General features: G+C 36.7%; 1 protein-coding gene across 1 annotated transcript in view; it reads left to right on the top strand.

The window, feature by feature from the left end:
* Bank1 (B cell scaffold protein with ankyrin repeats 1) overlaps positions 1-12623 on the top strand; it is a 211451-nt gene that overhangs the window by 53300 nt on the left and 145528 nt on the right. Inside the window, exons 4-5 of the mRNA XM_057793002.1 lie at positions 2441-2592; positions 8671-8809. Coding sequence (XP_057648985.1) covers positions 2441-2592; positions 8671-8809 — 291 coding nt within the window. The remainder of the gene's footprint in view (positions 1-2440; positions 2593-8670; positions 8810-12623) is intronic.

The following is a 12623-nucleotide window of genomic DNA, read 5'->3' as shown; positions in this document are numbered from 1 at the left end:
TCCCACAGGTGTTGCCTAAGGCCCTTGGAAAACACAGATATTTGCATCACAATTCATAACAGTAGCAATGAAAATATTTTTATTGTTGGGGTCACCACAACATGAGGAACTGTGTTGAATTCACAGCATTAGGAATGTTGAGAACCACTGCTTTAGGAGGAGACTTTAACAGGATTTGTTCCAGTGCTGGCGATAGGGGTGACATCAATGTGTAAGAGAGAAGCCTCGAAGACTAATAGGCTCCTTTTACAGCTAGGAAAGAGCCAGGCACATCTGTGATCCAATTATAATTCCACCAATTGCAGCATATGTAACACTTTAATCATCACAGACCCTATACCAATCACCAGCCTCCTATAAGCCCATTTTTTTTTTCTGTTGATCATATACTGTCTGCTGATTCACTAGGGAAGGTGTTCTCCATCTTCCCTACCTGACTAGGACATGCCATGCTCTGACATGATCCAGACCAGCTGGGGCCCGGAAACTTTGGAGCAGCTGCAGGTGACATCATCTAGTGGTCAGCAGAGCTTGGAGAGCTCAGAGGCATTTTCTAGGCACTTAAAGGCAGGAGTTTGCATGTATGATTAAAGCCCTATCTCTTACTAAAGTGACATCAGCACTGGAGACTCCCGTAAGCATCATCAAAATGTTCAAAGCAGCTGGGTGACCAAAGTGACCATATATAGCAGATCACCTAGAGAGGGGAAGTTAGTTGAAAGTTCCACGTTCAGTAACTGGCATAAGGGAAGGATCTGTTAGGTGGTGTTCAGGGGACCAGATGCCTGCTGGCAAGAGTTTTGCTTATTCCCAGGAAAAGCGAACTTTAAAGGATGCCTGCGATGCAGAAACATCTTCCCCAACGCTATTCCTAACAGCATCTATCAGGGTTTAACTCTCAGCTAAAGACCTACAAGAAGAGTTGGGTCTCTCTAATCTGTCACAGGGTCACTTTTATGATCTATAGATTAGCAACTGTTCTAGTTTGTGTGGACTGAGGTAGGGTGGAGGGTTTCCTGGCCCGTGGTATTATTGGTACTAATGTCAGAAAAACCCTAGGCAAACTGGGAAGATTGACTGGTCCTATCTGAAGGTAGAATTGAAACGAAGGAGTTGTTGCTTCTACCAGCCAAGATTGGGGAGGGTCAATCCTCTTCGATGAGTGGATTCTGCTCACGTTTGCAGCGTGGTCTTGCCTCTGACAACACAGATAGCAGAGGAGCCTTGTCTGGTGACATTAAAGGGCTGTTCCTCAAGCAAGGTTCCCTCCTAGAAAGTCAAACTCTTTCTACTTGCCCAGGCTAGTTTCTGTAGCAACTCCTTTTTCTTTGCAATTCTCTTTGAGCTGACCCTAAAAGTTACAGATGTCTCCCATTCTGAGAATCGTAATTTCATCCCTATGGTTGGAAACACTTTGGGTTTTAAGACAATGAGTAGTTTGAAAAAATCAAGTTATTACTTACCACATTCTTTCACTTTCAATTGAGAACAGCACTTGAATAATTGAGAGTAAATGCTGTTACTGTTAAACTAGACAAAAAACAGTCACTTCACCCCTCTTTATGCTCTGAAAATCTATATTTCCTTGTTCCTAGAAATTCCATAAAGAAATCATTTGAATTGAACCACTTATGTTCATAGGACACTTAAACATTTTGATTAGCACCTTATTTTTATTTACATGTGTGTATATGTATATATGTAAGGATATGCACATATGTATGAGTGTCTAAGGAAGCCAGAAGAAGTCAGATTCCCTGAAACTGGAGCTACAGACAGTTATGAGCTGTGGGATATGGGTGCTAGAACTAAACTTGGGTCCTCTGAAAGAACAGTAAGGACTCTGACCTGCTAAGTCACAGTCAGCCCCATATTTCACTATTAAACTTAGCATCTATTGTTATTTTACTTAATAGTTGTTCTGTAATTGTATTTTAGCCCGCCTGCTCTGGCACTCATGTAACACAGGCTGGACTTGAACTTTTAGCATATATACCTTTTTCTCTTTGCAAATGCTGGGATTACAGGCATAACAACCATTCCCAGCTTATAATTAGTTTTTAAAATTAGAATGTGTATCTATAAGTTAGTATACTGGCTTAGATTCTTCTAAATTAATTTTTTATTTATAATTTTCAAGGTAAATAAATTTTCTAATATTCCACTAGTTTATCAATGGCAGTAGAAAAATGTGATATTTGGAATTTCTGTGAACATTGGACCAGAAGATGAACATATAATCCTATATCTATGTGGCTTAGTCATAAGTGCTATAATGGTATTTAGTCAAGAAATATTATTTAAATGAATAAGATGTTTATTTCAACTATCTTAGACTCAGCTTCTATACTTATGAAATCTTTTCCACAGCAATTGGGTTTTTGTTTTTTTTGGTAGTAGATAAAATGAAAGTAATCTGTATTCTTGAAATTTTCCTCAGGTTCTGAAGACTACCTTGAGGTCAGCATTCCAACAGACCCAAGAGCAAAATATTCTGAGGAGACAAGTAGACAGAAGGGAGCTGAAGACCAAGAAGCTTCCAGAGTGTCTGTGCCTCTAGCCCTGGTGCTCCCTGGGGAAATTCCATGTGAGGTCAGTGATGACAGTCTTTATTATATGCTCTTTTGTTTTCACAGACACTAAATTTCACTGCGATGTAATTTGCACAATTAACCTAGCATTTTGGTTTATTCTTTTTCAAAACTACAATGTCAGAACCTAGAATAATATCAGGCACCCAGTAGGCATTTAATATATCTTTGCTGGCTAACTGGACATTGGAGAATCTCCAAATGCTTAATTTTATCAAATGTGATTGACATTTTAAAATGATATATACAGAATACTACATATATTAAGCTACTTCTAATAACTTGATTTCACAATAAGCAGATAAATAATTTTATTTTCCAAAAGAAAACTTTTGAATAGAACTTAAAATCACTTATTTTTCACCACCATTTAAAAATTATAAATATATTGTTGAATGATGACATCGTTGAAGATGGCAGAATTAATTTCCCATGAATAGAAATACGATTAGAAGGAGGATTTGAGGAAAGTAACAATATAGAAGCATTCTTGTATTTCTTCTCCTATGCCTTTCTTGGATTGATCCCTTAAAATAAACCACTAGAAGGGGTTGAGTCTTGGTGCTGGTCCTCAAGGTCTATGGTGTCCTTGAGTGAAAAGGGCAACAATATAAAGGAGCCCCAAGGGAGATGCATAAAAAGTCCTTCTGGAAGGAGCTGGCAGATTTACATGACCTGACATCAGGAGGTCTCTGATGGCTGCTGATGGTAGGTCCCCAACCCTGTGGTCAGAGAAGCTGAACGTTCTGTAGGGTTCCTCAAGTTTGCATTCCTTCCTTCTACCTTGCAGACTCTTGGAACAGCTCCTTTAAGTCACTTACTGCCAGTGCTAGAGGAAGGAAAACGTGCCAGAAATTTGAACTGTGTACATTTGAAATACCAGGCACAGATGCCCAGGCAAAGACAAATTGCCACATGGGTAAAGGAATAGGTAGCTGAAGCTGGGAAGAGAAAAGCTAAGAGCCAAAGATGTCAGCTCCTACAGTGTCAGAAATAATGGAAGAAATGGGAAAGAACTGTAATAAAAGCAATGTGATCTAGTCTCGAAGAGATGAAATCAAAGTAGGAAATAAAATAACTCGAAGAACAAAAATAGCTCCCTGGGAGTTATGCAATGATTCTAAATAGCTACTTTTAAAAATATCTGCAACAGTAAAATTTGAGTATTATAAAACCCTCCCCTTATTACTCACACACAAAATTGAAGTCCAATAGCAAGCTTTGGCTGTCCTTAGGCAGACATACCCTATGCAGATGGCAAGGCAGGGGCTCTTTCAGTAGAGCAGCCATAGGCTTTTTTTTAAAAAAAAATTTATGGATATAGGTAGAATTTTTCAAGCATTATAAAGTTAAATTATTTCAATATCAAATCTATCTTAAGAATCCTACTATATATATATGTATATATATATACATATATATATAAACTAGACGTCAAAAGATCATATAAAATATCTTAAATCCAGAATTATGCTCCAACATTTCAGAATAATCTCATCCTTTGGAACAAAAATAGTTATCCCAGACAAATCATGGACTCTCAGTAAGTAGATCTTAGTCTGAATCCATATACTGGTGCCAGGCACCGCAGAAAAGACCATTTGGTTCCAGCCGAGTGAAAATTGCGTTTCTGGTCTCCCTGGAGAATGTTCAGTATATGCCAATTGTCTGAAATGACAACCTTTGAACTTCACCATACTTCTGAGAAGTCTTCTAGCTATTGGGTGGGCAAAGACCAGAGAACAATGCCCCATCTCCTAAGAAAGTAGCAAAAGAGGTGTCTATGGAATCCTAAAAGTTCCATAACTTATCAGGGCCAGCTCTGACAGTTCCTAGGCCGTTGGAAGTGGGCCTTATTCACAGCTAGCACTGTTGATACCCATGCCGCAGTTTTGTTTCCATCCTGCTGACCATGTGTTCAATGGGACCACAGTCTTCCTTCCCTATCATGAGAGGTACCTTGCCCCTCCCCCATTGTTCCTTGCTGTACAATTGCTGCATCTTCCTCTCACTGTCTGCTCTTGTTCTGCAGAAGCAGCTTTTATCCATCACTAACTGAGGTGCAGTTTTAAGCTGCTTTCTGTCTGTCATCCTTTGAGCTGGGGAGCATTGATCCTTCTGCTGAGTAACCTTTCCCAGCACCTTTCTTTCCACAGATTATCAATTTTCTAAGCCTTGACAATCTTACACTGCTTCAAAAACGGTCAAAAACATTATTTTTCTCTTTGACATTGACCCATTGTTCTATTTATAAGAGTTATTGCTTAACTGTTTGAGAAATAATTATGTAGGTGTTGTCTGTGTTAGCTTAAACCTGTTTCATCAGAGTTTCTTTAAGTTTCTGTGGGATTGCATACTTTCTTCTATTTTAGTATTCTAAGCCTGTTTTACTTCTTTATTTTCTGGACACTCTGGATTTTGTATTGTGGAGTGACAAATCATAAACAATATGGTGTTAGTTAGGTCTGCCAAAGGTATCCATTGTTCAATGAGAACACCAATGCTTGCTTACCTTCCTGATAAAATCCACATGGAAGGCATTAGCTCAATGATAGTATCTAGACCAGCATCTCTTGTGTATGCTGTCCACTGCTTCAAAGATGTGACTGTATAAAAGTCTTTGACAAATTCCCATGGAGTAGTGGTTCTCCGCTGGGAAAGGCTTTGCCTTTCTTTTATGTGAGGAGATGTAGGCAAATCTGCAAGCATCTCTGATTATCACAGTTGCTGCTGACATCTAGTTGATAGAAACCTTGAAGCTGCGAGCATTACATAACGCACAAAGCATACTCGTGACAGTAGCTTATCTCATCCAAAGTAGCAATCCTGCTAACATTAAATCCTGTCTCTGAGTGTACACCTGCAACAAATGAGTCACCTTCACTTCTCCATAGTGGTGTCACCAAAAACTCTTGCTCCTTCCTGTGGCTTCTGTGACATTGGCAAGGTTGTCCTGTATTCACTCTGTGAAAAGTGTCTGATCTTTAGTCAAGAGTCCACCAACGCCTTTCACACATTTTAAACAAAGCTTTCAGAAGGACTGCAGTCTGTGCTCCGAATCCTCCCTGCTCCTGCTATTTCTGAGTCCCCATCAAGAATTTGGTGAGGATGTCTCCATTTCCTCAACAGAATCACTACTTCAAGACCGGTTAAGATTCTTTTCTTCATCTTTTTTTTTTATCTGCGTGGAAGATCCTTCATTTATCACCATTCTTCCTTTTTCCAATTCTTTCTCTGCTATTATGAGACAAACAAGTGTCAAGTGCACAGCAGGTTGCTGGTGCGGCAAGTTTACCAAGTCCCATGAACCTATCTTTCTTGAGTTGGTATCTATAAACTAGTTATGAATATGTGAAAATGCCATAGTTCAATGTGCAAAAGCCTTAGTGAGCTATCAGTGATCTACTGGTATCTCACTCTTCTACCTGTGTTTAAATCTCAGCCCAAACACACAAACAAAACCTCACTACATATGTGTTTTTATTATAGACCAAATTGCACTCTTTTTGTTAAAATCTCAAGTTTTGTGACAGTACAGAAACCTCTAAAGTTTATAAGTAGTAATGATCGTAAACAATTCTCTCTAATAATTCTTAGATACCCAGTAAAGGGGCACAAACAAAGGGGTCAAACAATGAAGCACAAGATGGCAGCTTCATAACTGAACACACGTTTATAAAATTTTAATATCCTACAGCTTTTTTCTTGAGTCAAGTTTACCCATGCTAGTAAAGACAGATCTCTCCTGGGTTGGCTGTTTACTGCAGCTAGATGCAGGAGTATGTAAAGCCCCACATAGAGAGTAGTACAGAATTCAGCCTAGCAGACTCAATTCAATGTTTTCATGTTTTTATAGAAGTATTCCATTTTAATTTTTAGAACATTGGAGAATCTGCCATGTCCATAATGTTCAAAAGTTATGAAAATGATATAAAAATTCTTAAATGCTACCAGAGTATTTTGGATGAGGAGAACTAATGAAGAATGGAACACTTGGCTTGGTCATGGCTGAATGTAGATGTGGATGTGAATGTATAAGTGTTCATTTGAAAGTTCTACAGTTCTTGAAGGCTAAAGTTAGAGGAAAGCCTGGCTATGAGGGAGCAGAGGAAGAAAGAGTCTATCAGCAAGGCAACAATCACCATTAAATAGGACCAGCAACTTAACTTGCAGTGCAAAATGAAAATGCAAAGCCCCTTGGTTCAAATTAGCTAGCATTTCAAGGCAATGGCAGCAGAACATTAAAGCAAAAGCAGGGTTTCGTAAACCCCGTGTGACTGTGACCCAAAAACCAGCCCAGGTACAGATGAAGATGCAGGCACTTTATTGTCTTCTTTTGGGAATTTTTTTGCTGGAAAGGGTTGAAAGGTGGAGTTCTGCCCTCTATTAAGGAGGGAGTCTGATGCATGAGAAGCAGCATATTTGGGGTTGCTCATGAATGACAATGAGATGCCTTGGAGAATAAAATGTTTGGTGAGCACACTTTGCTTACCAATTCCATAGAGTCAAACAAGTGGTCACTTAAGCATTGAAAAGAACTCTAAAGAACTATCAAAGGCTATTGAGGACCAGACCCAAAATGAAATGTGAAGTCATTGGTGATGAGGTGACCGATGTGAGGTCATTAGAGCTATGAAGAACAGATGGGACCATGGGATCATGTTCTTATCTGCTGACATGGTGTATGCTCCATGGTCAGGAAAAGAGATTCCTTTGAGGTAGGATCTGTTCTCTGTGTATCATTGGTAAAGAGAAATTTAAATAAACCTTGAATAAGTAATTGGGATGTGACTGTGGTGGATAATGGCTGAAGTGGACCTGAGTATCTGATAAGTGATTGACAGCATTGACTTTACCACTTCCAGAAAGGCCTCAGTATAACGCATTAATATATAAGTCATAGTATGTGATTATTATGCTTAGAACAATAACACTCGAGTAAGAAAAAATGAGTTAATGACTTTTTAATAAATATAATATCATAAAAGGGTATCAGCGAGTTCCCTATTTTCTGACAGGGTAAAATTTACTATAACAACAGATTTGAGAGATGATATCTGAGACAGTCAAAAATTATTTTACTTTTCACAGAGTCAAGTAGCATAATATAAAAAATAATGAGGATCTGAAAGTTAGATAATTCCTAACAATTTTCTAAATATGATCCTAAATTGTGCTGCTTATGTGCAGCAGTTGAATTCTCTATTTCAGTTCCACGGAATGTGTGTGCATGTATGTGTGAATATGTGTGTGTATGCATGTGTGTGTGTGCATATATGTGTGTGTGTCTGTCTGTCTGTCTTTTTCAGTTAGGGTTCAAGGAAATATTTTTATATAAATGGCATTCATCATACTTTCTATAAAGTTGATACTCAATAATGTTTACCAATTCCCATTTAAATGCACTCTTCCAGATTAACATTTTTTCTGGATTTGGGTCCCCCAAATGTGGTCTTCATATTTTTACTTCTGTTCACAGCTCAAACTTCTCCAATATAATTAAATATTGGAATTTTTAGTTGCATAACTTTAATCATCTCAGAAGCCTTAACAGGCCCTTGTATTAGCAAAGAAAACCCAAGAGAACTTCTATGACACAAACTGGAGAACTATACAACATTAATATTTTTATTTTAATTGTAAGAGATTTTAAAGTTAGATTAGTTAGGTTTTTACAAACAGAGAGAAATAGAAGAGTCAGGGTCAAGGTAATGTACTTGGAAAAGGAAATGTTTACTGGCTTACTTATGGTCAATCTGTTAATCTGTAAAATGATTCTGATACCCTGGGATAAGAGGCTATGTGCAAGAAAGGGCAAAGATAAAGATACTGTGTTCTCACTGTTTCTCAGCTGCAAAGCATGGTTTGGGCCTGGATGAGAATGCGAGAGATATCAAAGTACTATAGTAGAATTCAATGAGCATGCATTTATATGTTTGTACATGGTTAAAAATACAAACAAGATAAATTTATTTATCAACAGTCTAAGATTTGACCACTAATAAATGTGGTGGGCACTTTGGTGAAGGAAAAAACTCTTTGGCGTGCTTAACCTATTGCATTTTTTTTTCTTTAACAGAATCCTGGTGAGATATTCATCCTGTTGAAAGATGAGCTAATTGGTGAAATTCTGGAAGTTGAATTTATATCGAACAGCAAGCGCCTCAGAGCACGGCCAACACACTGGAGTAGGAGCGTTTGGTGTATGAGAGCTGCAGGTGAGAAATTTTGGGTTTTAATAATAATAAACCTCTCCCTGAGTTCCTTTCCTGTGATTTATGATAAATGGTTTCACTTCCCTCAGAAACTTGAGTTTGCTCTGCAGGTGCTTCCTGTGTTATTTCTCACATGTTCAACATTGTTATTATTAATCTGATTTGCAAAAGTAAGGCTGTGTAAATCCTTAGAACTTGGTTTGTATATCATTTAGGGAAGTGGCTGCCAGTAACATCAAACATCATTAAATATGTCAGTGGAATGCACTTGGATATATAGTCGCTACTAAATATGGAATTAAAATTATTTCCTTTATGCAACATGAGGATTCACAGGTTTTCTAATTTTATTAAAAAACTTTGTGTTTTCTTTTCATGTGTCTCCATTCCAAGCCTTGGGAAAGTATTGGCTGTTTCATAAAGCATAATTCTTTTTCAGTATTTTCTAGTACCATTTCTCAGATATTCTTCTCAACAGTTCCTTTTCTCATTTGTGAAGCTACCCATTTGACTACTCATATGTCCTAGCTCCATTCTAAACTGGATTCGATTCCCAACATCCACTTTGAGCGGCACATAACAGCTCCTGCTTCCAGCTCCTGGGGATGTGAGACCCTCTTCTGGCTTCCCCATGACATAACCACACACAGATGTACAGGCACTTGCACTCACATGTACACACTCACCCACAAACACAAAACTTAAAATAATTTTCTGAAATTATTTTGAGAAAATAATTATTTTTTAAAATGTAAACCTACTTGCTTTTGTTTTATGCCATTTTTTCTAAAATCAGAGGATAAAGTTATTGCAAAAAAACCTTAAAACTATGAACCTTGTAAATATTTTTATACAAAGAGATATTTAATCTTATAAATATGGAAATATGAAACGTTTATACTTGCAAAGTATATTAGGTACTTTGTGAGTCGATTATAAGGTTCATTTATATTTACAAGTCAGCATTGTATGTTCACGTGAGTGACTCCTCCGTGCTTCCTCACTCAGCTGGGGTTGGGTTCTCAGAAGTGAAACCTTTATTCCAATAACATAACAAATATCCAGATGCTGCTTCCTATTGTGGAAAAACATGCAGAAATGCGAAGGGAAGAACCCCTCGATTCTCTTTTACCTTCTTGCTCCTAGCCCCCATTACCCTATGTAACATTCTTAAATGATGTAATGAATAACACTTTCTAAGTAATTAGTTGCAGATTTCAAACTAAGTCTAGTTAAAATAAATCAATACAGAAACATCAATATTGAAAATTAAGAAGTACTTAAATAGTATTTCCCAAGTAGCAGATCAAGATGCCAAATAAAAGTATACATATTAAGAATATTTTTTTTTGCTTCATATACCTCATGTCAGGAGTAGTAGAAAGGATAAAAATAACAAAAGTATCTGAAACAATTAGAAAAACATATTTTAAAAACATTTCAATACATTGAGATGGGCTAAGGTTTTTTATTATTATAAGATAGTTCAAAGTGTAATCAAGAAATGCAAAAATAGACAAGTGAAAATCTATTTTAAAAAATCTTCAACACAGCAAAGGAAATGATTAACAGAATTCAGAGCCAGCTATAGAATGGGAAAACTATTTACAAACTACTTGAGAAGAGATTAATATACAGTACATATAAGAACCTTAATAATAACATAGAAATCCTATTATTTCTTGCGCTTTTTGCTGTTGTTTTTTTTTTTTTAATTTTGGTATACTTGTTTTTTCCCCCCATTTGTTTCCTAAAGAGAGAGAAAGGAGGCATAGAGTTGGATGAATTGGGGGGGGGGCGGTAGAGAGGAAATGTAAGGAAATGGGAAAGAGAAAAGTGTGGTAAAATATTTTGTATAAATTTTCAATTATAAAAGAATAGGAAATCATATAAATAAACACTTAAAAGAAGAAATAATCAACAAATAAGTGCCAAAATGCTGACAATCCCTAATCATTGAGTAATAAAATCAATCACACCATCAGGGCTCATCATCTCTCTACGTCAGAATGGCTATTACCAACAAGACAAAGAGTAGCAAATCCTAAGCAGGAATGGAGAAGAGAATTCCTACACTGTTTGTGAGAATGTAACAACATATGGACAGAATGCCTTCTTAGAAAACTAAACGTAGCATTGCCATCTGACCCCACAATTCTGACCAGGGCATACCCCAGTAGGAAAAATAATTTATTAAAGGAGGAACCTGCATTCTCATATCTGTTGCAGAAGGGTTCATAATAGCCAAAGAGTGAAATCAGCCTCCATGCTCATTAATAGAGAAATGGGTAAAGAAAATGTGAAATTTATATGTGTATTTGTATGAATATTATTCAACCATATAAAAGATGAAATCCTGTGTTTGTAGCAACTTGAATGAAAAATGGCAAACATTAAGTGACACAAGCCATTTAGAACAAGACTTATACCACAAAGTGACACTCTTGCGGAATTTGAACTGAGCTAAATCTTAAATCAAATCAATTTATTTATTTATTACTCAAATTTTAATTTAATTAATTTTTGACTTTTTATGAAAGATAATAGCACTACTGCATGTTTTCAGCTGGTAACAAAGCAGAGAAAATCTAATTCCATATTCAGTGACCTTTGGGAGGAAGGAAATTCTCATATTCTTTTCCTAGGTAGCATATCTTTCCCTTTGACCCACCTCAACCTTGTAGTCTGAATTTTTTTATAATATCTGTTTATCTATCTATCTATCTATCCATCCATCCATCCATCCATCCATCCATCCATCCATCTATCTATCTATCTATCTATTTATCTATCTATCTAATCTATCTACTATGTATATAGTGTTCTGGGCACCAGATCTCATTATAGATGGGTATGAGCCATCATATGGTTGCTGGGAATTGAACTCAGGACCTCTCGAACAGCACTCAGTTCTCTTAACCTCTGAGCCATCTCTCCAGTCCTAGTCTGAATTTTTTACCTGAGAGAATGCCATCTAGTATGGAGACTTTTCCAAACTTCCAGCTCAAAAATTTTTTGTTTCTATGTGTCTATAATCGCTAGATTTTCCCAGGAAACAAATTTTTCCTAATGGCATCTATGGTTCAAGCAATTTGAAATTATAATAGTTCCAGTTTATAGCTGAGCCTTAAAAGTATGCTAAAACTTTTAACTAGAGATATTAACTAATTTCTACGTAGAAGAAACAGAGTATTCCTTTGGTACCAGCAATACCATGAGGAGAAAAACCTAACAGCTTAGGGAAATCTGATTAAAAGTTGAAAGAAATGTGTAATACATGAACAAAAATATTGACTCACTTTATTAATGATGAAACTGTACTCTAGATAATATAAATTATAACTTTATATCTCATGAAAGAAACGTGAAAAGTTTTTTAGAACACACGGTTTACTATGCTGAACTTGCATGGGAAAGAAGCAACTGATCGGTAAATTTCCATTTAGTTTATGATCTCTAGGTATCATAATTCTGGAAAACAAAATGTTTTAAGCTGAGGATTGTACAAAATCTACTGAAATCAATTTTGTTTGGCTCTGTCAAACCAACTTCCTGTTCACCACACAATCACCACGTTAGCTCATGGGATGTATGTTGCAGCCTTGGCACTCTGTTCTGACTTCTCTTACTCTGTTGGATGTCTCTCTCTTTGGTAAGACAGTGACATTTTTCCACGCATATCATTTCACAGAATGTGTTACATATCTTGTCAAGAATGTGAAGAGAGAAATTTTAGCTCCATGATCTTGTTCATTTTAAAATCTCCCCCACCCTTATTTTTGGCTTTGAACTTACCTTAAAAAATGATAAAAGTGTA

This window comes from Chionomys nivalis, chromosome 18 (genome assembly GCF_950005125.1).
Source record: "Chionomys nivalis chromosome 18, mChiNiv1.1, whole genome shotgun sequence".
Classification (NCBI taxonomy): Eukaryota; Metazoa; Chordata; class Mammalia; order Rodentia; family Cricetidae; genus Chionomys; species Chionomys nivalis.
This window is presented reverse-complemented; position numbering and strand designations above follow the sequence as displayed.